The 27,529-nt window shown below is 40.7% G+C and overlaps 3 protein-coding genes and 1 long non-coding RNA gene across 5 annotated transcripts in view; all 4 read right to left on the reverse strand.

Annotated features, from left to right (window-relative positions):
- Positions 1 to 646: 646 nt before the first annotated feature.
- znf346 (zinc finger protein 346) lies at positions 647 to 11,038 on the reverse strand. 2 transcript variants are annotated; one of them, XM_030438636.1, is made up of 7 exons: positions 10,937 to 11,038; positions 8,913 to 9,016; positions 7,408 to 7,503; positions 6,276 to 6,420; positions 5,915 to 6,160; positions 5,721 to 5,820; positions 647 to 4,670 (listed from the first exon to the last, which is right to left on the reverse strand). In XM_030438636.1, exons 1-7 carry the CDS (start codon positions 11,028 to 11,030, stop codon positions 4,424 to 4,426), a joined length of 1,032 nt encoding a protein of 343 aa, XP_030294496.1. In that variant the 5' UTR covers positions 11,031 to 11,038; the 3' UTR covers positions 647 to 4,423. The 2 variants fall into 2 exon arrangements, with proteins under 2 accessions (XP_030294496.1, XP_030294495.1); XM_030438635.1 differs by having other exon boundaries at positions 6,276 to 6,423.
- Positions 11,039 to 15,880: 4,842 nt separating this feature from the next.
- On the reverse strand, positions 15,881 to 20,846 carry LOC115593706 (uncharacterized). The gene is made up of 4 exons (XM_030437304.1): positions 19,968 to 20,846; positions 18,914 to 19,680; positions 18,689 to 18,827; positions 15,881 to 18,362 (listed from the first exon to the last, which is right to left on the reverse strand). Exons 1-2 carry the CDS (start codon positions 20,829 to 20,831, stop codon positions 19,588 to 19,590), a joined length of 957 nt encoding a protein of 318 aa, XP_030293164.1. The 5' UTR covers positions 20,832 to 20,846; the 3' UTR covers positions 15,881 to 18,362; positions 18,689 to 18,827; positions 18,914 to 19,587.
- A 1,947-nt stretch (positions 20,847 to 22,793) lies between these two features.
- LOC115594756 (uncharacterized) lies at positions 22,794 to 23,608 on the reverse strand. The gene is made up of 3 exons (XR_003986548.1): positions 23,408 to 23,608; positions 23,219 to 23,314; positions 22,794 to 23,050 (listed from the first exon to the last, which is right to left on the reverse strand). It is a non-coding gene; the product is annotated as an uncharacterized LOC115594756 (long non-coding RNA).
- A 205-nt stretch (positions 23,609 to 23,813) lies between these two features.
- Positions 23,814 to 27,529, reverse strand: part of LOC115594757 (uncharacterized) — a 29,014-nt gene continuing 25,298 nt past the window's right edge. The window contains exons 2-3 of the mRNA XM_030439002.1: positions 25,451 to 25,522; positions 23,814 to 24,021 (exon numbers count right to left, since the gene is read on the reverse strand). Coding sequence (XP_030294862.1) covers positions 23,888 to 24,021; positions 25,451 to 25,522 — 206 coding nt within the window. The 3' untranslated portion in view covers positions 23,814 to 23,887. The remainder of the gene's footprint in view (positions 24,022 to 25,450; positions 25,523 to 27,529) is intronic.

Here is a 27,529-nt window from a genome sequence, read left to right on the forward strand (position 1 = left end):
GTTTTGTGCTGACATTGCTTCTTGAGGAGGTTTGGAACTCTTTAGTGAGTCCCCTGATCTGTTGTCCTCTGAGATTAATAAAGTTATCTATGTAGCCTAATTATCTTAAAATATTTGATCTCAACAATAAAGGCACTTTGAGTTGGAAAATCTAGCAAAATTATTTATTTAAATAACTTCAAGAGCTTACTCTGGAACTTGAGAGCCCTTCATTGAACTTTTGAGGCTTGTACTGATAAAAGAAATCTATTGAATTTTCTTTCTTTTTTATTGAACACATTTTTAGAAGAACTGATTAAGATATGAACTGAGTGGAGTATTAAGTGTTGTCAGTGCCGTCTCGTGGACATGACTGTAAAAGTGTCTGAAAAGTAGATCAGTGTTTCTAAATTACCACAAACACATTGCCATTTCTATACACCAATTTCTTCTTGCTCATTGGTTAAAGTTTCAGTGATTGTAATGAGTCATTGTTTAGCTTTGACTATCCTTAAAATCTCTAGAAACCTTTTCCATTTCAAGTCAAAACATGACGTTTTCCTGAACCTAACCAGACCAGATGCAGATTTGTCACAAAATAAAATTAATAAGGAAGCTAAGGAAAGAAAGTTGCAACATAAAAAACATGCAAAGTTTCAACATCTTCGTGGTTTGCAGAAGCATTTATTCTGGCAATTGGGTTACATTAAAACATTAACATAAGAAGTGAATAACATTACTCATTTTGTTTCAATGACATGTACTGCTGGGTTTTATTCGGCCATATTTGAGCAGTTTTTGTGGGGTTGAAGGGCATGTTGTACTGGATAGACCACTGCCATCATAAAGTGTCATTGTCATGAGAAGATATACTTGTTTTGCAGTGGCACCAGGACTCAAGGTTTCCCAGCAGACATTGCATTGTAACAAGCTGAACTTTATTGACTTCACCTGTTATTACTTTAAACTTTGTGGCTCATCTTATATCAAATCTAAATCAAGTCCTTCCTTTTTACACTGGAAGACATGTTTACACTCATGTAGCAGCAAGTGAAGTTCCACCAAATGACTTATGTTTGAGGAAAAACAAAAGGAACAAACAAACTCTCTTAAACATTTCTTTTATTTAATGCAAGTTTGCTGCATTTTTTTCCCTCTGTTATACACAACTTATATTGAAAGTAACTCGTAATCACAAAACACCTAGCACACAAACAATGAGGGTGAAAAAAGAAAGGCCATTTGTCTTTTATACACTGTGTACTATACTTAATGTATGAGCCCTCTTTGTATAAATTACATTAAAAAAATCTTTTCTTTAGCCAGAAGGTTGCAGACATTCAATACTAAAATAGTCAACCAATCATCTTGTATGAGGACCAATGGACTTAAAAAATTATTCTAATTGACATCACTTTCTAATTTGACATCACTGTTGAAAATCGCTGCGTTAAATATTGTAATCTCTGGTATTGACAGTAATTACAGATCTTAGAGAGCGTCTACGAATCTCTTCTAGAATCTATAAAGCTCCATTTTGGACAACTCAGAGGGAAAGTATTTAAAAGTCTTTCATCTTCAACCAGGCATTTAACTCAACAGTACAAAAAAAGCTTATACTTTTATTAACTCACAGCTGTAATAAAACCACTGCTTCTCAAATACAAGGACCGTATTTGAATTGTTCATCATAATCCCTTTCATCTCTCCATTACTGCCCAGACTTCTGAAACTGAAAACTAGTTTTTATAAAATGACATCAACTTCTACAAAATGCTCATCATTGACAGACTGGTACTTTTTGTAATATTTGAGGGTCTCATTTAGGATCTCTGAAATCAGTGTAACATAATAATAATAATAATAATAATAAGAAGAATGATAATCAGGTGGACCAAAGAACGAGAAACATGGACTGAAAAAGCAGCTTTGCTTTGAGTTTTCGTTGGTTGCATGTGGCTCTGCTACAAGATGTTAGTTAGATGTTAGTAGGGGCATAGCGATTTAAATACTCCACTGTGTCCGACTGATTCGCTACGTTGACACTAACAAATACATCCAAAACATGCCAGCAGGAGCTTCTTGTTTTAAGCCATCAGCGACTTCAGAGACATTTTATCAGCTATTGCTAATCAATGTTAAACATGGCCAGAATGACACACGTATGTTGTCAAGTTAAAGTGCGTTCTGCAGCTGGTGTCTGTTCTCATCAAAGATCATTTGTGAGGCAAGAGCATTCACTATGCAAAACTGCTGTACAACCGCGAATAGAGTGAGTGTTTCTGTCTAACAGAGTGATACGCCTTCTTCATACAAAATCTAACTAATCAAATCACATCACTTATAGGAGTCACATTCAATTTAGGCCTAGTCCACACATACACATATTTAAGGAAATAGGTAAAAAAAAAAAAAAAAAAAGTACATAAAAAAATCTCTGTCTTGACAAGTATTTTGACACCATTTCAGAAATTATCTCTGTCCATACAACACACCTGAAAATGCATATCTCACGGCCATTCACGTATACCGGGGATGTGCATGCTGTTCTACCAGGAAGCAGATTGTATGTCTAGTCGGTTGCTTAGCTACAGACAACACAATGAATGAGGCATGGAAACATGACTGCTCTTCACAGAATCTTCTTGGATAACTTGTCAGCAAAATATTGTGAGCAGTGATTTTTGTATCACTTTTCCATCGCCGAATATCAATGTTGGTTTGTGTCTTTATATATATGTCAAACAATATAACATACATTCTATCAACGTGCAAACTGAAATACTCCAATATGATAACACATTTGCAAATGATGCAACAAACGTGGATAAAGGCCAGATGTTAGCACTAAAAACTGTGTTTCTGAATATCTCTACACACTGAAGTAGTTTTCCAAAAGTTCAGTTTTCAGTGACCTACAACGCCGTTTACGTGTGTATGAAAGACTAAACCAGAGAAAAAAGCTTTGTTTTAAGAAATACCTGTGTACATGTGGACAGGGCTTTATATATATACCATAATTAAACTTTATAAACAAAAGTTTTCAGTCAGGGTCAGTATTGGATCAAAAATAAGATGTCAAATAGTAATCTACGGCTGAGATACTTATTTGATCAACATTAGAATTGATATAAGTATCGGATCACGTCATTTCAAGGTATGTCCACACCAGGAACTATAACAATAACTTAAAACTTATTTTTTTTTTAAATTGTGAGCATCTACACTGAAGGACAATTACGTTTTGTGAACAGTGGTGCCAAGAACATACTCCAGCTGTTTCGCCATCTCAGAACAAAATGGACATTGAAGACCTGTTACTGCTGCACAGAGACACAAAAAAAACCAAAACATAGGTTTTGGAGAATCTAGAACTCTTGATGCGAGTTGTAAAGGACATCAAAACAAATTTCAGAGACTCCATCAGCTTCAGCCTAATATACATAAGGATTTTGATAAGTTACATAAATATCCAAGACTGGATTAGGAGAGTGGACCATCTAAAAAGTGTCTCCCAAATGCCTTTATTTATCTCGCATAAAAGAGGTCCGTTACAGTTAGAAACCATTATAGGCACTACTAACGTTTTAACGTTATCTTGTTGAAAATGTACCCAAATTTAAGCAGAATGATGGCCCTGTAATTTCGGGTGCATTCTGATTGGCTGTCAGTGTTTATTGTTTATCAAATTGCTCTAAAGGTGATCCCAACAATATCATTCCCCATTGTCATTATTGTTGTGGTGTGGACGCCGCTATCCAGAATGCTTTTTAAACCATCATAATTATAGTTCTTGGTGTGGACTGCCCAGCACAGAGCAGATTTTCCATTGTCTGGTTACTAATGACTTTGTCTCAATTGTCTAATTACAGTGATAAAGATTTAAATCATAATTTTGCCTGATATAGACAGCATTTTGTTCAGGCAAAGTTACTGAATTGCTCCTTTTAACATGTAACTGGCTTCTTTTGTTTAATGAAGGGTTTCGTATAAAAACACGCTTATATTCCTGAAGTAAACCACTGATCGTATCAGCACCAGTGTCGACAATTTTCACATGCTAGCCAGCCCTAATGTACACCGATACAGAGAACAGTTTTCAGTCAGTCAGTTCATGTTTGCAACAGAAGCAGAAGCGAACAGAAGTCGAACACTCGAAGACATTCTTTAGAAATGACAACTGAAGTTTGTTAATTCCAGGAGAAAACAACAAAACAAAACAAAAACACACATTCTTTCACCTTTTCAGTTGGGAATATGATAAAATATCATATTGGGTGTATTCCAGGGTCCAAACTTGTGGATCAGAGGGGAAAACATACGGAGAGGAGACTCTGACAGGGGCTGAAGGTCCATGAAGTCTGATGTTAATGTGTTAAAGGGGCTGGTTGTTGTGTCATTCAAAGTCCTGACTGAAGCCACTGAAGTCTGTCCCAGCCCAGCCTCAAGTAAACTGGTCCTCCTCTGTGTACTGTGTGTCCTCAGGAGCGTACTGGTTATCTCCAGCTGGGTATTGATCATCTGCGGGCCCGTACTGGTCATCTGCGGGCCCATACTGGTCATCTGCGGTGGCATACTGGTCGTCCACAGAGGCATACTGGTCATCTGCAGGAGTGTACTGGTTGTCGCCCCCGTATGATTGTTCTGCTGCTTCTTGGTTCTCTGTAGTGTTTAAGCCAGACTTTTTCACTCTGGAAAAAAAAGAAGATACATTTTAAGACTATTATGAGATACGAATGTTGGGTTCCCACAAACCAGATTAATTTGGTCAAAATATTTATAATCAACTTGTAGATGTGATGCGATACACAACACCGAGCCAGGAGTCATTAACTTATTAGTCATTAACAGTAGGTCTTCAGTTTCACATTGTGTGTCTCTGCCACTAACATTGATGTAATTGTGTGGACTATGTCCTCTATGAGGACACAGAAGTAACCAAAATATCCATCCAATATGATCTGAGCCCTGTACTACCAAGCAGGGTTTTCAGTGTTATGAAGCTCTGGAGCAGGATATGTTTGAGAAAACAAATCAACATTTAAAATCGCTGCCTTTTGACCAATCAGTTCTCTGGAAAATGGCATCATCATTCATATAATATGCTGTGGATCTCGGTGCACAGATCATGATAGGTCTCCTCCAGTCTCCAGTACCGTTACGCCTCTTAAGGTGCCTCAGCGCCAGCTTTCTGTGTGAATTACACACTAGTTCATCTTTACAGGGGAGATGCTTGGCTCTGTGTGAACAACCAACGACAAAGAATTGGCGAACCGCCATAATGCGGCGTCTCTGTGTGAAAAGAGCTACTATGGTGGCAGACGCTGATCAAACAGCTAGTATAAAACTTACAACACAAAGGGTGATAAAAGCACAACACTCGCCTGCAACATTCACTGACAATCTGCTCCCACAAATGGACTATTCTGTTTCTGTAACGAGAGTTTCCGTCTGATACAGCCAGAATGAGTTTCACCTCAGCACAACAGTAGCCAGCAAAGCATCCTCTACACTAAGCAAAGATGGCAGATAAAGGTTGAATGTGTCCGTAAGTCTGTTCTATGGTCTTGGCCTAGTGTCTGGAGATGGTCAGTCCCCTGTGGAGAAACCTGGTGCATGTACCAACAAAAATACCTCTAATACAGAAGCAGGACGATTAATTTGACAAAATGTTGCAAATGTCACAATCGATTATCCAGCATAACAACCTTTTCTCACAAAAAACACGTGTGTGCACTTACTGGTTCTTGTGTTTGGCACCACTGATATGAGACTGGTACTGCTCCACAGAGTTTAGTTCGATGCTGCAGATGGTGCATGGGTAACCCTTTAGTGTGGAAGCTGAAAGCACATAAAAAGAAGACGAGAGAATTATTGCTTAATTTTGTACTGATCTTCTTAAGGAGTCATAGGTTTTTTGATTCTATGGTCTGACCTGGTGCTGTGGAAGGGCCATATGTTTCCATCAGTTTCATCTTGGTCATCTGTTTTCTATGCTTCTTGCCCACGTAGTGCTGCTGGGCCATCAGTGGGTTGTTGAAGGAGGCCTGGCAGATGGAGCAGAAGCGGTCGGGGTTGTTATTGTTGTTACTGTTGCTACCACCCGTCGCCGGCACACTGCTCGATTCATCAACGGGTTTCTTCTTCGGCTGAGCTGCTGTTGGTGGTGTTTGGGAGGCTACTGTTGAAGTGGAGATACAATTACAGCATGATGGAAATGCAATATATGACATTAGGGAAAAGAAAAATGAAGGTAACTAGCTGGAGGTCTAGTAAAATCATAAACAAATACATACCTGGTGCCTGAGGGCCGATTTTCATCCTCAGGTTCTTGGCGTGAACTTTGCCCTTGTAGTGAGACTCGGCCACCACAGGAGAGGAGAAGTTCATGTTACATACATGGCATACCTTCGACCTGTCGCTGACTCCGTTGTTACAGTCCTGCTGACAAAGATAAACAGCAACATGAATCATTTATGGCTACAAGAGGCATCACTTGTCCTGTTAAAAAAAGATGAACTGCATGTCATCACTACCATCTGTTCTCTAAAACTAAAAGTCCAATACTGGATTCTCACTGACATTTTAGATGATTTTAATGCTGAAACAGCAGGATTTTCACAATTTGGTTAGAACACTCATGGGACATGAAGTAGGGAATCCGAACTCCAGAGAACAAGATGCAGTCACTCAATTTGCATTTGGCACAACATTTTTGCTGACATCACAAAATCAGCATGTTGGCTTCTTTGATGATTGCACTTCCAATGATTTAATCACTATAATAAAGGCTTTTTAATATTTCCTTCCTTTTTTCAATACTTTCTTTCTTGGATTGCTTAGATTGTTTCTGCAAGTATCCTTTGTCGAGTTTTCCAGGAGCAATGTTTGCCTACTATTGTTAAATAGAGCAACCAGTAATTTTCCCTTTTTCACCTGTGCATGTGTTACTCTATATTGAATATACAACACTCAGTCTCTGTTTTCCTTTAAATATATCTATTCATTTTTAATGAAGTGGTTCAGGATCTGTACACATGGAGGATGTACCATTAGAATTAAAATACCCAATAAAAACATGAACCCTCAGACAACAATTTAAATGATTTGGGTTCAAGATCACCTTAAATATATATATAAATTCAAAATCTTAAATAATACTGTTGTCATTTGCTGCCCTTATATGCGCTGCAGCAAAGCGATGTTGCTCTTTCTGATATAGCATGAAATTTTACATGCCAGAGTTCAATCTGATCTGATGACTCAGCACTTTCCTTGCAGAAATTATTAGATGGTGAAATTCTGTGATGGCTGATGTGGTGCAAGAAGCAGCTCAGTTTGCTCAAGATCACTTTGGAAAAACAAAATGATTACAGTTATTTGGATTCAGCTGACATTAACTGGCAAAACTGAGAACATTTTACTCACACTGTCATCCGATGATGGCTTCAACTTTTTCAGAGCTGGCTCCTTCTCATTTTGCATGGAGAGATAACGCCGCACTTTGTTGGCATGTTTCTTGCTCTGCAAACAAAAACACAGATCTTTATCACAAAGTGGACAACAACCATCAGCATCCCAGTCCACTGCATTCAACTTATTTTCACCATTTGATTTTTGTGATGACTGGGCACACTGGGAAGATACAGCTTCTGCATTTTGATAATCAGTGTGTTCCACTTGAATGACTTTGGCAAGAGAAAAACAACAGACATTTATTGTGTCTGCACAGTTTCACATAATCAAGTCTGGTAAAATGTTTTGTAGACCTTAAAAAAAATAGCATATTGGTACCAAATAGGTATGCATGATATTGGAAAAAACTGACATTACAATTGGTTTTCTTTTTGTTGCAAGTTGCATATCTAATTTGCAGTTAAGTCAATTAAGTTAATTAGTTGATGTCAACATTCAGGTTTGAAAAACACATTAAAAAAACTGAGGTTATCTCAAGACTCTTAACTTCAACATGAGACCATACCTTTCTCTGGGTGTAAGGGTTTGAGCCTTGACAATGCCCAAAACATGACCCATCACAGATAGACCTTTAGTTTAGCCTAGCCGCTGGCCGTAAAAGGCCTTTACTATGTCTGGACGCATATTACAAAGTGGCCAATTGCCTTACTTTACATTGCACTTCCTGTGAAAGAACTATTGCGCATGCCCATAGTGCGATGTTGATATTGAAAAGATATATTGTGCAGTCTTAATACCAGCAGTGAAACTCACAACCAGCTACTACTCAAACTAAGGTCATTTTAAAGTGCTGTTTTAAATGTGAAAATGTGTCTAAACAAGAGTTTCCAGGTTGTATTTGTCATCTGCCTTGTTGTGCATCACGGCCAACATGAGCCTCAGCTGGATAAACCTCTGTTCTGACTCCTTTAGTTTACACAGCCACAAATAATAAAGGACGTTGTTTTCATTTAACCCATTAAGAAGACTGGATGGAGCAATCACATTTTTTCTCCCTTTAGAGCCCGATGCGACATCAGTGTGTTTACAATGATGTGTTCACTTTCAAGATATTTGACTGGAGAAATGCATTGTGGTTGGTTTATGAAGATTAGAGCAGAAAACCCTCTGGTTTTAGAAGGGGCTTTTAATCAATGCCTTACATTTTAGGATGCATTTTTAATGGGTGCCCTAGGTCTTACTGGGTTAAACATTTTTATCCTTTGTTAGAAAACTTGGGAATAAAAAAGGAATTTCATTGTAACACTACCTACCTCACTAACTTAATGTAGACATGCTCTTGTCAGTAATAATAAAACATAAATCAATGTGATGTTCTCTGATTGAAATATTCAAACCTTCTGGCTAATAATCTTGCTGTTTTCTCCCTGTATCAATGAGCATAGTAGCGGTGTCTAAAATTGGTTAAGTCCCTTGACACTGAAACAGCAGCAGCAGCAGACTGTGGGCTCACTGACCTGATAATGAGTCAACTTCTGAGACTCCGAAATGAGGACGGCACTGCAGACTTTACACTGGGAGTCCGAAAAGAGGTCGCCATGCTCCTTTATCATCTTATTTACTGCAGAGAGAGAAAGACATTTTAAATCAGGTTACATCTTCTGGGAAAATGTAATTATAACACAAACATCTGTGGCAAAAGTTCAAACAACAGCACTGCTCAAGATTAATTTATTAAGGGAATAATACAGCTCAGCAGTGTCCAACTCCAACAGACTGATTTTTAGAAACAAGGCCCCTTTTAATTTTAAACAGCTCCCTTTCACATTATGTTCCTGCCTGGTAAATGTAAGACTATCTCCCTTGCACACGTTAGCAAAACATCAGAGTACGCTGACAAGCAGCAAGGCAGCACACTCGCAGACACAGTGGCATGTTTGAGACCGAACTGTGAATCAGGGTCATTGTTCTTAGCTCAAAATATCTAGGAAATGAAGTTATCTTCATGTGTCAGACATGTGATGAAAATAAGTTGCGAAGCAGTAGGCAGATATGATTAAGACAAGTATTAAGTCAGGGGATGTTATGGTGCCTTTTACTTAGCCGGTTTGAAGAAGAGTTATTTAAATAAGCCCTTTGAGAGACGGAATGCGTAACATCACTTTCATCTGTCAGATAAAGTTTTAAGGCTTTCAGACACAAGTGTTGTTGCATGAATATATATAACAGCCTTATTCATTCCTCACAAGACCTAAAGAGCTAGAGAACCAGTGCTAATTTTTTTTGCCCATTATGTGCGAGATGGAGCTGTATTTAAGTTATTTGATACACTTCCTTTGTAATACGGCCTGTAAATAGCCGGTAAATCTGTTTACATCAACCATTTCATGACATTGTTGACTAATTCTCATTCTATAAATAAACTAACAATAATTTGGGAGGATTCTTTCATTAGATATTTTTATTCTTGCAGCCAATGCATGGATAATAAAGAAGTAGGTACTGGGGTCTACTATTCATTCCACATACTAACTAACAACAATGATAAAAATGTGCTTTAATGTAGCCTCACAGGTGCACTATGTAGTTTCTTTCATACTGTTTACTTTGTTTATATGTGGTGGACCCGACCACCTTTCTCATCTCAAACAGTGTTCCGGGGACCTAATGTTCTTCTCAGTACAGCTTGTTTATTCAGTTATCCAGTTATGGAAAAAGTAAATAGTTCTGTGTTTGTTTTAATACCTCATTAATATTGTAAATATCAAAATTCGGACTTTAAACTTCTTCTCCAAAAACTAAAAAGAGCCCTTTTAAGATCAGGGACGGGAAAACAGCATAATATTGTGATAGCCCACAATTACTATATCACGTTGTTGGCTGCTGGGACTGCATTTATTAGTTTGTTTGACATCACATCTGCAGTGATAAATGAAGTCATACAAATGGGCTGAAATGGTGTTGCAGTACAACCATTTGGCAACGATGGCCCATTCAAAGCTGACAGCACAAATGACTGACAGAGCAAATATCAGACTTCAGATGCATATAATATTAAAACACTAGAGACAACAGAACACTCATGCAAACTTTAGCTAAAACGCTGTTCCTTCAGCAGTTCACTAGCGACATGTGTCTTGTGGCTTGCTTGTGTCACTAATGCTGAGTGCTCGAGCAAGAATGGGATTATAACGTTAGCTTAGTGCAACCTGCACATGGCCTAAAACATGCCTGTCTGTTAACCCAAACATGGAGATGCTTCCTTCAGTTTCCACTGGACCACAAGCAGGGGAATCGATTCACAATCATTATGAAGCAACATCGGATGCAGACATGCTCTCATCGACCTTGGAGGCGAAACGGCTACAGCTAGTTTAGCTTAGCATACTTTAGCAACCCCTCTCCGCTCACTCTGCAATGCCGGCTAATGTTAGCTTACAGAAAGCTAGCGGCATTTTAAGCTTAATGAGCCAAAGCTGTAACTGAGTGCACCGACGTGGAGTTCATTTAAAATAAACGTTAAATTGGTAAAAGGCCATACCCTCCGCCGGCCCTGAAGGTAAGTAAGGAAAATCCTCTGTCTGCATCGCGACGGCCATAATTTCTATCACCATCAGCGGCGTTCTAATGCGCATGCGCAAGTGACAGGCAGGCAGGAGGAAAAGGGATACAAATAAAGACGTCTCACTCTCAGTGGATTTTACACGTACCAGCACAACCAAAAATACGTATTATAGACGATCTTTGAACCTGTGTGATTTGCTAATGAGCTGAAATCTGACTACGCTGAGTTTTAGCAAAAGGTAAAAGATGGTGTAGTGGTATTTTTATTCAGTCATCAGACATAACACTATATATAAATATAAACAGGTTACTAGTTACTGTGCATGCTTGAGCAGAAGCAAAATGCTAATAGCTTGCCTATCCTACATTCTCAACAATGTCAGCTACTCTACAGAAATAGGTAAAAGAAAACATACACAACAAAAACAGTAATTTACACAACTCAGAATAAGAAAAAGATAAAGATAAAAATTCAATCTAAAAGGATGACTTCACATAGAAGTTGGTATATAAAAGTGGAGTTTAATTTGTGATTTAAAAGTTAAAATAAGTTTGAAGTATCTATATATTTGAGTATCACAAGTAATTGTCTGGAAATAAATGTACCAAAAGTACAGTAAGAGTAAATTCTACATATATTCAAAAGTATGTATAGATGCTGCATTCTCTTAAAACTCATATTTTTATTATCATTTGCAATATAATTTTTACTACTTTTCAATATCACTGCAAAATTTAAATTTCAATGTCATTGTCAATTTCATTTTTAGTTCATCTTGTACTTAACTTGTCTTACTTCTGTTGTTACTGTTTTAGGCCCTAGTTTTTACATTTACTCCTTAAACACTTTATAGTTTGTATCGTATACTCCCTTTTTTCTTATACTGGACCCAGTGCGTGACCCTGACCCGTTGATCCCAATGGTTGTTACTGGTTTTTCTATTGCACTGTAAATTTTTGTATCAATGTCTGACACAGAAATTTCCTCAGGGTGAATCTAGTTCTTTGTTATCTTATGCACTGTAGAGTCATTTGTATTTCTGGGGAATCTGATGTAACCACAAGATGGAGACAAATAGCCATTAATGACCAGACACTCCACTAACAGAACAGTGTTGGTGCAGAGGGTAACAACATCTATCTATAATACCTGGAATCTCTGTCTGTCTGTCTGTGTGTGTATATGTGTGTGTGTCAAATATCTCTGCGGATCAGGATCAGACTGACCTGAGACTTTCAACATGGCTGCTGTGTGGTTCAGTGGCGTGCAATTTAGCATTTGCTTGGACTGCAATGATACCGTTAATACATTATTTCATAAATGCTTTACAAATTCCATGAGCATTGTCCACCGGAGCCACTACAGTCACGTGCGCACCAGAGCCAATCACTGCACACAGTGGCCACGCGCGCACCAGAGCCAATCACTGCAGAGCTCAAGCCCACGACTTCCCTGAAGAAACAAGCAGATTTATACCTGCAGCGGTGCGAGCTCGACCAGGATTTTGCCGGCGGTTCGGTTCCGTTCTGTGCATCTAAACTGACTGTTGTGGATTAATGAGATGAAACAAGTCCAAGTCTGTTTGGGTCTGAGGAGATCCGGAGACGCGCTGTGGATGTTCGGCCCACCGCCCGAGTTGACGGAGCGGACGCACTGGCACGTCCAAAACTGGATTTAGGGTAAATAATGTCCACCACGCTTTTTCGCAAACATTGCCGTTACGTTTGCTTTGTGTCTGGTGCAGGAAGAAACAGTAAAAATGTGCTTTTGTCACAAGTGGATTTATACCTGCAGCGGCGCGAGCTGGACCGGGATTTTGCAGGCGGTTCGGTCCCATTCTGTTCTGTTCATCTAAACTGACTGTTGTGGATTGTAATGAGATTAAACAAGTCCAGACCGAGTCTGTTCGGGTCTGAGGAGATCCGGAGACGCGCGGTCAACAAAGTGGGATCGGAATCTGTGGATGTTTGTGTTTAGCTAGCTGCTAGCCGCTAACCGACCCACACGGCCTACCTACCGAGTTGACGGAGCAGATGCACTGGCACGTCCAAAACTGGATTTAGGGTAAATAATGTCCAACACGCTTTTTCGCTAACATTGCCGTTACGTTTGCTTTATGTCTGGTGCAAGAAGAAACAGTAAAAATGTGCCTTTGTCACTAAAGTGTTCAAGCAGCAAGTTTGGTTGTTGAGGAACAGGAAGATGTGGGAGGGACATCGGCGGATGATTGACAGCAGCAGTGATGTGTTGGAGACAGCGACAGAGATAGCGAGTTTTGAGAGTTGAGAGATTTGTGACATATAGCGTGTTTGGAGTGTATAGTTAGTGTGTTATGTAGTGTTTGGTGTAGTGTGTTTAGTGAGTAGTGGAGTCGTGTTGTGAGGCAAACCAAGGAGGAGACGGCTGAATGTGGAACAGGCAGGAATGAGCTGAGGAGCCTGAAGCATTGCCTGCATTTAAATGTAAATAGTTACACATAACTTTGTAAATTTCAAAAACTTATGCACCAATTTAGTAAACAACAATTTATATTTGCATTATAACTAATGCAATTGGTTCATTAAACATATTTGTGGTTTTCACAGTAAAAAAACAAACTTTTTCTACTCTGATTTTATGTTATTTTGTGATTTTAGGTCCATAGTGTTAATATAGTACCTTAAAATGAAAAAATAACTGTACAGTAACACATGTGAGGTTGTGCTAAAAATAATTACACCAAGTAAGGCAAGGTAAATAGTTTTTAAGGTGAAATATAATGGTATAATCAAAATTAGTCAAAAACAGCCAATTATATCCCTGACGTCCCACCTTCAAACACAGCCTCATTTGGCCATCCATGAAAAAGCTACTTAACCTCCCACTTTTCTTTAGGAAAACATGCTTCCTACGGGCAATGCACTAGTTACACTAAAGCCTGATTTATGCTTCTGCGTCGCGGCGACGGCGTAGCTACGTCGTCGACGCAGACCCCTACGCGGACCCTACGCCGTAGCCTGACGTGCGCTTCCAAAAAATTCCTGACTACGCATCATGTCGAGACGCGAACGGCAAGGACTGTGATTGGTCCGCTCAGAACGTCATTTCCGGCAGTTGCTTTTCCGGTCAACAGTATAACAACACCGCCATTTTTAAAGTTTTGCATTTGTTGTTCAATATCCACGAGCTCCATCTCCAAAAACACCCGCTCCATTTTAGTTGCCATTGTTTACTGTCTGACCGGAAGAAAACCAAGGAATCCGATATGAACCCCCCGAAACCAAACAAAGACACAACCACACCCCCCTAGCGGCTTGGCGGTGAATTGCAGAACAACGCGTTCCCTCGACGCAGAACTTCGAATGCTCAATGACGGCGTAGGGTCGACGATGTAGCTACGCCGTCGCCGCGACGCAGAAGCATAAACCAGGCTTAACGGTCCTGAGGGGTGTACTACGAAGCCAGTTTAGTGGGTTAGCGATGTATGTTGAGTCTAAAGCCAGGCCTCCCTGTACTACAAAGGTGGCTCTCTTTTAACCCGGCTAGATCACCATGGTAACTTATGCTTTGCTCATAACCTGGTCCCGACCAGGTTATGTTCAGAGTTTCAGCTTAAAATCTTCTATAAAAGCGCCGCTGTTTCACTGTGTAACTCTTTCGGAGATGATGTCAGCAATCATTGAGAACCCGGTGGACCTGGGAGCAAGAATAATTCGGGCAGCACTACGACGTGAGCAGCTTCTTCGAGATCGCGCTGATCCGCTGGCATTTCCTGATGAAATTCTCTATGAGCGATATAGATTGTCAGCCGAGGGAATACGGTGCATTTGCTCACTTATTGAGCCGAGTATCAGGAATGCCACTCGAAGAAGCTGTGCGCTCACTGTTGGGCAAACTGTTTGTGTAGCCCTTCGTTTTTTTGCCACGGGAACCTACTTACATTCAGTTGGTGATGCAGAAAATCTGAGCAAGAACACACACTGATGATGAAAATGATGGGGCAGCTTGGCTACATACCACTTTGAATGATGTTTTTGTATTTGGCTCTAACTTGCTGCCATGTCCGACTGCTGCTCCCACATCTTAATAAAATGCTATATGAAATATTAATTAGGCCAACCTAGTATTTATTTGTCACAGATAATGAGTAAAGTTAATTATTTCTTTGATGTGGCCATGAATAAACTGATGAATTGATCAACGTTTCACCCGTTGTAGGGCAGTGTACACCCAAACACAAATCTTACAGGCTTGAGCTATTTTCACTGTCAAAAAGGTCTTTATTGTCATTGTACAGGGACAGTAGCTACATTTGCTTGTTCATCCCGACACAGTGATACAAAAAAAAAACACTGAACATGTATAGCCTATGCACACTCAGCCTCGCTTTCAATTAAACACACACGCGCATTCTATAATTGAGATCAGTAAAATGTGAAAACAATATAGACATCATTCAAAAATGAAAAAAGATAGTTGTTGCTTCAGTTTATTTATTTTTCAAATGAATGAGGGTTAATATGTTAAAGTTGCACAATGTTGAGCTTTCAGAAATTAAAACACTAAGGGCTTAATATAATATTGATCATAATATTAATCATTGTTAACCTACGCATTTACACGGTCAGCAATTTTCTGCCAGCAGCCCTCCCTCGCTCTATTGGCGGCGACAGTGTTACTTTTGCCGTGATGGTTTCTTTGAATTCTTCATAGCCTTGCATAATAAGAATCTGCTCATCTTGAGTAAAATATGTGGCCCGGGATCGATCCATTTTCGCACGGAAGTAGAATAATATGACGTCAAACGCCCCCTTTTATGTGAACGCGCGCAGAGCACAAAGCAGAGAACCGGACATGACAAATTAAGTTGATAACCATCGTCGCAGTACCGTTTAACTCTGATTGGGGACTTGGGGCTTTGTTGAGCTGCATCATGAGCACAAAGCCTGGCTATGTTGAGCCCCCTTCGCAGTACAGGCCTCTGAAGTCTTGTTGCTGCTTCCACCCTTTTTTTCAAAAACGACATGCCAATTTTATGAGGCTTTATTCAGACTACTTATAGTCTCTTCCAAAGTTAGCCATTGTGGACACATAACATAGAAATCACACTATGTAGTTCTGTGTCCAGCATTCATTTTCAAAGTCTGTCACCTTTCCAATGGGTAGCACCAGTTTCCGTAGTGTAGTGGTTATCACGTTCGCCTAACACGCGGAGGGCCAGCCGCGGATAGGCGTAGAGCACCTTTTCAACGAAGAAGAAGCCCCTTCACGGACCCGGGTTCGCGTCTCGCCTCGTCCGAACAAAAACACTTATATTTGGTTCGGATTTGTTTTGCTACAGCGTGAGTGCACAACTAAAAACCATCACATCCGATCCATTCTAACATTTATTGAGATATTTGATCACATATATTTGGATAAATCATGTTGAAACAATAAATCTTTAGGATGGTTATAATGTCACCTGATATTAAACGACAGATAATCATGCTACTTGAAAGAATGGTCCTTTTATATGGAGCTACTGGTCAAGGTTGAATTAAACTTAACAACAATAGAAATGATAATAGTAGTGATTATTATTATTATTATGATTATTGGTGTTGTTATATCTATAGTACTAAAATTATTATGGTAATTATTATTGATACATTGTTAAAATAAACAATTAAGAAACAGCTGCCACCATTGAATAAGTTGTGGAAATAAGACTAATTTCCAAATACTGGTAATAGTTCTGAAGGATAACAACTGTTTATTTTAGAGATATTTACACCTGAGCTCATGAATGTGCAAGCTTTAGCACTTATTATCTGTCATTATTGCAGACTCTATTAAGAAAGACAGAATTATTGCAATTATTTCAAAGATATTTATTTAAAAAACTGATGAATAAAAGTATTTTTTTAGATATGCAATCATTATGAACATGAAAATATGTAGACTGCATAAGAGTTTAAACTGACTCTGTATGCATATGCAGAGTATAAAATGAATTTTTTTTAAAAAGAACGTAATTCTTAATAATTAAACAAACACAATTAAGTCCACAGGCTCAAATAGATATACAGAATACAGTAAATAATGTCTTCCTCCACACTGTCTCACTTCCTCTTTTCTTAAGCCCATCTGTCCCTTTTAGCCTCAAAGAACTGGGGTAAGTGAAAATCAATGTATGTTACCTGGATTGAACCCATGCTTTTTGTACATTTTGCAGGCTGTTGTGTGAAGGTGTGTGAGGAGCATTTCTTCACATCTTCTCTTATTTGTCACATGACTGTCACATCCATCCAGGTTGTATAAACACAGAGAATCTGACACATTTTTATCATTCCAGTGCTTATCAATTGATCAGTGAATGAAAAAAAGATGGAATAGTATTAATCCTTTGGGACATCGGGCCATTTTTCAAAGTAGAACAACATATTTTATAGATGTATTTACAGCTTATGTTAGCATTCAACCACCTCCTGGCTAACAATAACAGAATTCCTAATAATTAAACAAACACAATCAAAACCAACAGGCTCAAACAGATATACTGAATATATACAGTAAATAGTGTCTTCCTCCACACTGTCTCACTTCCTCTTTTCTGCAGCCCATCTGTCCCTTTCAGTCTCAAAGAACTGGGACTGTTGAAAGTCTCCCTAGGTCATCTCCTCAACCATGCCCTGCTCCTTGTATAAGGAAAAGACTCTGGAGGGACAGTAGATGTATTTCCCTGGCACGCCGGGGAAGCAGGTGTGACTGTGAGGGCTGCTGAGACCCTGCTTTAGTGGCTGGTGGCAGAACCTTTAAAGAAAAATGAACTGAACAGCCATCAGCAAGATAACGCTACTTTGGCTGACCACAGGCTAAACACTTCCTGGTCACCTGCTGCTGCTGCTGCTGCTGCTGCTGTTGCTGTTGTTGTTGTTGTTGTTTTTCCAGGATGTCTGTCACAATCCTCTCCACTGTGGCACGGCTCAGTGACACCTCCTGGCAGACTGCCACGGGAGGAGCGTTAACTGTTGCGGGAGGCAGGGTTGTGACAGTCACAGTTTGGCTGCCTGTGGTCAAACTCTGCCAAAGCTGCTGCGTCTCCACAACCTTTTCTGGGCTGGTATTGAGCGATGAGCTGGTGTTTTTCAGTTTTGCCAGATACTTCACATATTTGGAGATATGTTGGCAGGTGGTTGGATGCAGGAGGCTGTTAGGGTCAGTGCAAGCCCTATGCACCATTGCAGCATAATCTGCATCTACCTGCCTCAAAAGACCTTTAGCTCCATGATGCTTAATCAAAAGTCCATCGATGGCAGCTGTCATCGGTGCTGTCCACCTGCTGTGGTCCAGGACTTGAACAAGGCCTCCTGCCTTGATGGGTCCAGCGCGGGTGGCTCGAGGAAAGGAGGACACGGGCAGCGATGCTACCCCTGGAAGGCTTAAAAAAATAAAATGAATCAAGCATATGCTTATTATGATGTTTTTTGTCACATTTCAGTAGACTCTTATTATACTGCAGTAATATAACAATTCTGTGTGAGATGTGACGCGTTAAATAAAAAGAAAGAAAAGTTCAATTTGTTGAATTACTCATGTTTTTCTTATAGGTTTTTACATTTCACATTCATTATTACTAACACTCATTATTGTTTATTGACAATATATTAATATAACCATCATGATATTCATTGCACCCAAAGTGTCCATGCTTGTGTTTAACTGTTAGTTCTGTATGAGGGATGGTAGGTGGGTAATTTGAATGACCTGTGTCCATGAAATACTGCGTCTCTGCTTTCACTGCGGCAGCAGATGCTGGTGTCAAGGGTGGCTGGGACTGGGCTTCAGAGCACTGCTGGGAAGACAGGACCGGCATGGGATCCACCTGGACAGTTCCACTGGTCTCCTGAAATATAGCATCAAATGTAGTGATTTAGTCACTCAGTCTGTTGGTCGGTCAGTAATCGACAATAAGTGATTATTCTGTATTACCTGAGCATCTGTGTCCACGACAGCGGCAAGGCAGTGGCGCACTTCATCCTGGGAAGAGGACTGCGACTGTGTCTCCTTGTTCCAGTTGAAAAGAACAGGACGGCAGCCTGGCTCCACGTACTCTAGTCCAAATCTTTACCCTGTGTCCCTGTGTGAAAGCTGCAAAACTGCTGGCAGCTCCACATCAGGCTGCTTCAAGTCCTGTTGCACTTTGTTTGTTTGTTGTTGAATTGATGTTAATTGTTTTCCTGTGTCGTTGTCCCATGTCAACCATGTTGTTGTTTTTTTAATTGTGTATTGTTGTATTGTTGTTTTTTTGCTGCTGGCTGCACCGCAAATTGCCCTCCGGGGACAATAAAGATCTCTTGACTTGACTTGACCAGTCTTCTGAAGTTCCATCAGGCTACTCCAGTCATGGCCTGGGCCTGGAAAAGCTTGCAGGAGAGATCCCACAGAAGGTGTAAGTGTCCTTAAGCTTCTGGAGGTCACTCTGGTCCACAATAACAAAAGCTGCAGAGAGGAACTGGCAAAAGGAGCTGAACAGAGGATGGTGTTCAGAGACGCACCCCCTGGTAAAGCGTTGCATGCAGTGGAACAAGTCTAATTTGACAGTTATGTCCTTATTAAACTTGCTCCTTGAGGCACAGGTGTTTTCCAGGCTTCCAGAAGTGGCCTTAGTAACAATGGCCTCTGTGGTCCTCCAGCAGTCCCACAGGAGGTGGTCCTGAGCCCCAGGATCCAGGACCTTGAAGGCAGCACAGTAGTCCCTAAACATTATAAAGACATTTCATTAGAGCTGTAACATTATATTAATATCTTTGTACGAAATTAATAATAATTAATAATAATAATGTTCACAGAAAAACACAATTTGCTATATTTTCACTATCAATTAATACTGTTTGTTATTTATATGGACTCCTAACAAAAAGAGTCAGATTACAAAATGAAAATCTGTGCAAATGAAATAACAAAGCTGACACAAAGACCATATATAACTATGTGCTGTACAACAAATCTAGTACAGTTTGGAAGTGGCGTTTGTTCTTTATACCTGTCCACCCACTGGTAGCCGGCCTTCTCCACTCCAGCTGCAGTGCAGTGCTGAGCCAGGCTGGAGTGAGCGGTCAAACTCGGACTGCAGCATCACCCAGCTCAGGATCATCCAGTTCTCGTTCATGATAGCGTAGGAAGACATTGTGCCGGACGACAGCACAACCTTCCTAGCTACTTTGCGGGTATGATCCGACCTGAGTGCCTGTCCAAAGGTCCCCTGGAGCAGCAGAGTGAGGAGCTCCTTCTGCCTCTGGTACTCATGGCCCAGGCAGCTGACAAGATAGTGTGAAGACACAGACACTCCACACCAGCCATCAGCGTCCGAGTAGCCGCCAAACGGAGCAGGAGTGTCTGTCTGTCTGAGCAGCCCAGTGATGGTGCGCTGGCCATAAACCCCTGCCTCAGCATCCCTGATGTTCTGGACACTTAGCAGGTAGGCCAGGTGAGCTCTCTCATACTTCAGATGTAGCACCTCTGTCAACTGCTTGGCCATGTCCTCCGGAGATTTGCCACTGCGCCTCAGCTCATCCATCACTGATTTGCAGATGGCCTTTTTGTGCATCAGGAAAGCTGGCACAATGTTGCTGAAGTGCTTTGGTAGCTTCTCCAACCACTGGGGCTTGTCAGCATGCCAGTACCTCTTATAGGCCTTGCACGTGAGACGCAAGGCCAATATGTAGTACTGACCCCCGGTGCCAATGATGACTCTGGGCCTCCCAACGCCTGAAGAAGCTACCTGAGGGGTGGGACAACCATGAAGGCAGGGCAGGATGTACAATGGGGCAAGAAAGTATTTAGTCAGCCACCAATTGTGCAAGTTCTCCCACTTAAAAAGATGAGAGAGGCCTGTAATTTTCATCATAGGTACACTTCAACTATGAGAGACAGAATGGGGGGAAAGAATCCAGGAAATCACATTGTAGGATTTTTAATGAATTAATTGGTATATTCCTTGGTAAAGTAAGTATTTGGTCAGCTACAAACAAGCAAGATTTCTGTCTCTCACAGACCTGTAACTTCTTTAAGAGGCTCCTCTGTCCTCCACTCATTACCTGTATTAATGGCACCTGTTTTGAACTCGTTATCAGTATAAAAGACACCTGTCCACAACCTCAAACAGTCACACTCCAAACTCCACTATGGCCAAGACCAAAGAGCTGTCAAAGGACACCAGAAACAAAATTGTAGACCTGCACCAGGCTGGGAAGACTGAATCTGCAATAAGTAAGCAGCTTGGTGTGAAGACATCAACTGTGGGAGCAATTATCAGAAAATGGAAGATATACAAGACCACTGATAATCTCCCTCGATCTGGGGCTCCACACAAGATCTCACCCCGTGGGGTCAAAATGATCACAAGAACGGTGAGCAAAAAATCCCAAAACCACATGGGGGGACCTAGTGAATGACCTGCAGAGAGCTGGGACCAAAGTAACAAAGGCTACCATCAGTAACACACTATGCCACCAGGGACTCAAATCCTGCAGTGCCAGACGAGTCCCCCTGCTTAAGCCAGTACATGTCCAGGCCCGTCTGAAGTTTGCTAGAGAGCATTTGGATGATCCAGAAGAGGACTGGGAGAATGTCATATGGTCAGATGAAACCAAAATAGAACTTTTTGGTAAAAACTCAACTTGTCGTGTTTGGAGGAGAAAGAATGCTGAGTTGCATCCAAAGAACACCATACCTACTGTGAAGCATGGGGGTGGAAACATCATGCTTTGGGGCTGTTTTTCTGCAAAGGGACCAGGACGACTGATCCGTGTAAAGGAAAGAATGGGGCCATGTATCGTGAGATTTTGAGTGAAAACCTCCTTCCATCAGCAAGGGCATTGAAGATGAAACGTGGCTGGGGCTTTCAGCATGACAATGATCCCAAACACACTGCCCGGGCAACGAAGGAGTGGCTTCGTAAGAAGCATTTCAAGGTCCTGGAGTGGCCTAGCCAGTCTCCAGATCTCAACCCCATAGAAAATCTTTGGAGGGAGTTGAAAGTCCGTGTTGCCCAGCGACAGCCCCAAAACATCACTGCTCTAGAGGAGATCTGCATGGAGGAATGGGCCAAAATACCAGCAACAGTGTGTGAAAACCTTGTGAAGACTTACAGAAAACGTCTGACCTCTGTCATTGCCAACAAAGGGTATATAACAAAGTACTGAGATGAACTTTTGTTATTGACCCAATACTTATTTTCCACCATAATTTGCAAATATATTTTGTAAAAATCAGACAATGTGATTTTCTGGATTTTTTTTTTCTCATTTTGTCTCTTATAGTTGAGGTATACAAATAAATAATTATAAAATAAATATAAATAATAATAAATATAAATAATAATAATTAAATAATTTCCCAGTCTGGGATCATTAAAGTAATTCTATCTATACCTATGATGAAAATTACAGGCCTCTCTCATCTTTTTAAGTGGGAGAACTTGCACAATTGGTGGCTAACTAAATACTTTTTTGCCCCACTGTAGTTGTTTTTCATCCTCTCCATGATCGTGTGCTCCGGCTTCCAAATGAAAAAAGGATGAAGCTGAAAGAACTTGACTGATGGCAGCTCTGTGATGGAGTCAATGAGCTCAGGCTGAGGTGGGTAACGCCACAGGGCCAGCATGTTCATGGGGTGACGTACTGGACGTGAGCCTGGCCACAGACCCAATGCCTCCATTTCAGTCTTCATCCATAATTTTTGTTGGCAGGAGCAGTTCCACTGTGCAACATCCTGATCGTATGCTAGGACAGAGGCTGCAGGCTGCCTGCTGTGAGGCGCTGGACATGGAACAGTTGTGAAACACAAACAATAAAATGCTACAGTACATACAGAGTAAAAGAAAAGGAAAGAGAGCTCTATATCAATGACTGCTATGGTTTACACAGTGACAGATATTCATACCTTCATCAAGGATGATGTTTCTATGTGCTTCCACAGGGGCAATAATCTGTGATGAGTGTTTGTGACATTTGCTTAAGATGTTCCTTCTCAGAGCATTTTATAAACAAACATTTACCTTCAGGAGGAGATGGAGCAGCTATGAGCCCAGACTCTGGAGAAGGGGGGAGACTGGTTTTCTGTGCGCTATAGAAAATTGTTGCAACAGAAACAGACAAACTTACATTTCATTACTTTACACTTGAATACTATAAAATACATAGAAAATTTGATTTTTATATGTCAAGACTAAACTGATATTTATGTGAGTTATACTGGAAATATAAAAGCAGTGCTCATGTGAAAGTGTCATACCTTGTCCCAACACATTGGGCTCCTGATCTTTGACCCCAAGCTGTGGCGCGATGGCAAGCAGCCGAGGAGGGACTGGCAACGGGGCCTTCGCTGTGGCTGGGAGATTAAAAGAAGAAAATATAAAGAAACATCATACAATTAACATTATATTCACGACTGGTTCAAATCTAGAAGTCAAAATATAACAACCTTTCACTGAAGAGACAGTATTGCCACAAGGCATTGCAGGTCCAGAGACGGCAGTAGCTGTCGGCTTCTTGCAGTGTGCTGTAAAGACAATCTGTGTCACTTTCCTTACACTGAAGTTTGTTTATGCTTCACAATCTGTCTTTACCTGTTTTCTCTGGAGCTACTTGCTAGCAAGGACTGAATATTTTGATGAAATTGTGAATGAATGTTTTTTGATATGGAAATACACAATGATTTTTTTCATTCTAAAAACAGGTAAAGCACAGAAACGACATCCATGCTTATGTCTTATACATGTCAAAAAACACAATTCGACATTCAAAGATGCGGCTTGTTTTTTCACAAGCCAAATCCTTGAATGACAGCAAAATAGAAAGCATACAAAAACCAAAGTACTTACCATCATCGTCGACATGTTAATTCCTTAGGGCAGTGCGAGAGCGAAAGAACACACACACATCAGAACAGGCCAGAACACGGTCAAAACAACAAACTAGTTGACAGAAAAAAGTAATGGCAGGTGAATTCTGGTGAAAACTGAATCCTCCATCCACACTGATGAAGAAACCTGTATGGGGTCACAGCTGTGGCTCTGGGTACTGCTGCTGGTGGCCCTGAAAGCACATGTGATGTTATTACAATTTTATCATGTACAGTGAGAGTTTTAAAGGTCCCATATTATGCAAAATACACCTTAGAGCGGTTTTCTATCAATAATATGCATCCCCGGCTTGTCTACAATCACCCCTGGTATGAAAAAAGTTAATCCTCTCCCTTTTTTGCTTTCTCCGCCTTTAGAAAATGTGTGCTTATACAGGCCAGTTGAAGATAGTCTGTCGGTGACGTCACCGACAGATTAGACGCGTCCCCCTAGGTTGGTGGCACCGCCCCAGGTGAAGGTTTGCCACACCCGAAGGAATTATCTAAATGGCGCCATTTTTTTTCCGCTCGGTTAGAAAATGGCGAATGTACGACCGGGATTGCTCTGTTGTTGGTGTATAAATCAACAGAAGTGCCTATATTCTGTCCCAGCTACAGAACAACAGAAGAGACAGTGGTCGTGTTTCATTTTTAATGACAACCTGCCGGCTGCGGTTTGTGTTAGCTTGTATGTGTGTGCTAACCACCTCACGTCGGACTGCTTCAGTAACGAGAGTCAATACAAAGCTGGCTTTGCCTCGACACTGACCTTCCTAAAAGGATCAGTCCCAACCATACGGGACCCAGCAACTGCACCCGAGCCAGCGATAAGTGTCGCCGCGGTTTGATAGCATTTACAGTTGCCGACGTGTATGGTGAAGTCAGCTTGAAATTGGCTAACTAGTTAGCTCCGCTTCGGTCCGCTATGCAATGGTGTTTGAAGCGAGTTTAATGTTAATAATATTACGAGGGAGCTTTGTTGTCACAGTAGAAAGTCTGGAAACATGTGCAGACTGGAGACAGAGACGATGCAAACATTGTATAACAGTTTGGAGACTGTGTTGGAGACAAACACAGCTTTCGCTAGCTATTAGCCATTAGCTACATGGCAGTAGCTGTAACAACACATACAAACTAATATTATTCAGCCAAACTAACCATTCTGAAACGTCCTGCTGCAGCCGCAGAGTCTGTACTTCTTCTGGAGCCTCTACTTCTGGGTCCGATTCTGGGTCAAACTGGTTCAGTTGAACGAAGAAATCTCCGCGAGCCATAGTGTTACATCATTAGCGCATGATAACGTTAGCATAAGGGGCTTCCCCTCCTTGAGAGTGACGTAGCAGGCAAGGCTCCCCAAGTAGGCGCTGACAGACGCAGCTCGTTAGCATTTAAAGGTGAGGGCACAGAAACAGAGTGCTGTGAACAGAGCTCAGCAGAGCGACTTTTAGACAGCTGGAGTTCAGGACCATGGATGTGTTTGGGGCAATACATATCGAATACAGAGTTGTTGGACCTCTGACAGCTGTGTGAAATTGATGAAAAACAGTATAATATGGGACCTTTAAGAAGTGATTACAATTATTTGGACAGGTTTCTCTATTTATTAAACTTGAATCCACCTACTTAGTTCAGTGTCAAATTTGGACGGGGATAAATTCAGCATCTCCCTCTCCAGCTCCTCGTCTTCCTCCATCACTGAGAGATTAAACAATAACCTTAATTATGCATCAGGTAAATGACATGTTCACATAAAATCGCCATTTGCATATTTTTCCACTAATCTATAGTGAAGGATGGTGGCATGGAGACAGCTGATGTAGTTGAGGTTGCAGTTGGTGTTGCACAGGACTCAGCAGCCTGCTGCTTCCCGATGTACTGCTGCAGTTTGAACATCTTATTGTTCGGGATGCACTTCACTCTGAGGATGAAATCCGCGTAACCATCAGCCTTGTTCTCCCAGATCTGCTTCCAGGTGTCCTTGGCCCTTTCTCCAAAGCCGACCACATTGTCGCGTTCTGAAGCCACGGGTGTTGCGGGCTTCCGGGAGAACAGGTAGTCCCTCAGGTCCACAACTTCCTAGAAACTCCTGGCGTAGTCCAGAAATGACAGCAGGCTGTCCTTACTGTGTCTCTGTGGGTTGAAGGTCCCGTCTCTCTCCTCCTCTTCTACTTTCCTAAACAGGAAGACCGGGGTTTGATTCCCTGACGGGGAGTGCCATCATTTTATTTTCTCTCTGTATTCTTGTTGTCTGAGGTGGTATTTTGCTACGGAGCAATACTAAAGACACGATTGGCAATTAGAATAGAATGTCTGGCAGACATCTCCACTTGGACAACTGCGCATCACCTCAAGCTCATCCTTCATAAAACTCATCATCCCGCAAATTGGCCAAAACAGACCCCCAATGTACCACCTTCTGTTTAAATCTGCGGACCTAGCCGCAAAAGGAACGGCCCAATTGGCGGCATGCTGCCCTTTATAAAAACGGCTTATGTCAATGTAAATGCAATCCCACACTTTTTATCACATGAGGAAAATACTTCACATTCATAACTAGTGTTTTCATAAAAAGAGATTTCCATGTGCCTGGTTTTCAACTGGACAAGAGGGAGGGAGATCAGTAGAATCGAAGGTCAAGTGCCTGTTCTTGGCTTTCCTCCTGTGTCCACACTCTCCCTTTGATCAGACTACAAAATAGGCAAGAATAAGTGATCCAACATGCTAATTCCTGGCTGTATGTTCAGTGGCTACTGGTTTTGTGGGGGGGGGTGGATATTGGGAATAATTATTGAAAACTACTAGTGATCAACTAAATACATTTACTTTATAATAAAAATATAATTTGATGTTGATAAAATAAAATGTAACTTTAAATATAAAACTATAACTCATTAACTAAATGTATTTGATAAAAATCATTGTATGATTTTAGTTGATACATTGCAGCCACATACTATAATAGAAGACATTACTGTGTTTCCTAATATGTGATGCAATTTAAAAGCACGGTTAGCCCACATTACTTTTTTTTTTTACTTAACCTGAGTACAGTTATTTCCAGCACTCGGACTCATGTTTATCACTGCAGTTTCTCTTCAGCTGTGATTCACTGGTTTATCAAAGTGTTTGCCTTGAACAATAATTCTTGATATGAATTCTGCTATCTGTCCCTCCTTGGAATCGACACAAAGAAGCTGTCCAGTATTTTCTCTCACTTTGATTCCAAAATTGCCTTTTTGTGATGTTGTCTCCTTGTTACTTTTTAATTTTTAACTTTTGAGTTTAATTTATCATTTATTTATTTTTCACTTATTTTCATCTTCCCAGTGTTGCTGCACTTCACTCCATTATGTATTTACTTGATGGTCTAAGATTCCTTATCTATTTCTATTGTTCTTAAATGAAATCTCTTTATTGCTCTGATACATTTAATTAAGTATTAACTATTTTTATTCCATTTGTTTGCTCTACATTTTCAATTGTAATTTCAATTGTGTTCCTTTTATGTGTTCTGCTTCGTTTGTCAAAGCACTTTGTAAACCTTGTTGTAAAAAGTGCTATGAAAATAAAGTTATTGTTATTGTTAAAGAGCATGAAAGCGCTGTAAAGTCGTTATTCAAAGCATGATTCTCAGTGGTTCCTGGAGGACCAGCTTTTATATGTTTATTTCCGCGTTGTATTATGGCACTGGTTTTGCTCCGC

The sequence above is a fragment of the Sparus aurata genome, chromosome 13, assembly GCF_900880675.1.
Source record: "Sparus aurata chromosome 13, fSpaAur1.1, whole genome shotgun sequence".
NCBI classification, from domain to species: Eukaryota; Metazoa; Chordata; class Actinopteri; order Spariformes; family Sparidae; genus Sparus; species Sparus aurata.

What these genes read in the sequence shown, in the direction of transcription:
- LOC115593706 (XM_030437304.1), bottom strand. Translation starts at nt 20,831, where the DNA reads ATGATGAAAATTACAGGCCTCTCTCATCTTTTTAAGTGGGAGAACTTG. An exon ending in GGCTACCAGTGGGTGGACAG is followed by an intron (nt 19,681 to 19,967) that starts GTATAAAGAACA and finishes TATAATGTTTAG; the next exon opens with GGACTACTGTGCTGCCTTCA.
- znf346 (XM_030438635.1), bottom strand. Translation starts at nt 11,030, where the DNA reads ATGCGCATTAGAACGCCGCTGATGGTGATAGAAATTATGGCCGTCGCG. An exon ending in ACCTTCAGGGCCGGCGGAGG is followed by an intron (nt 9,017 to 10,936) that starts GTATGGCCTTTT and finishes CTCTCTCTGCAG; the next exon opens with TAAATAAGATGATAAAGGAG. An exon ending in TGGCCCTTCCACAGCACCAG is followed by an intron (nt 5,821 to 5,914) that starts GTCAGACCATAG and finishes ATGTGCTTTCAG; the next exon opens with CTTCCACACTAAAGGGTTAC.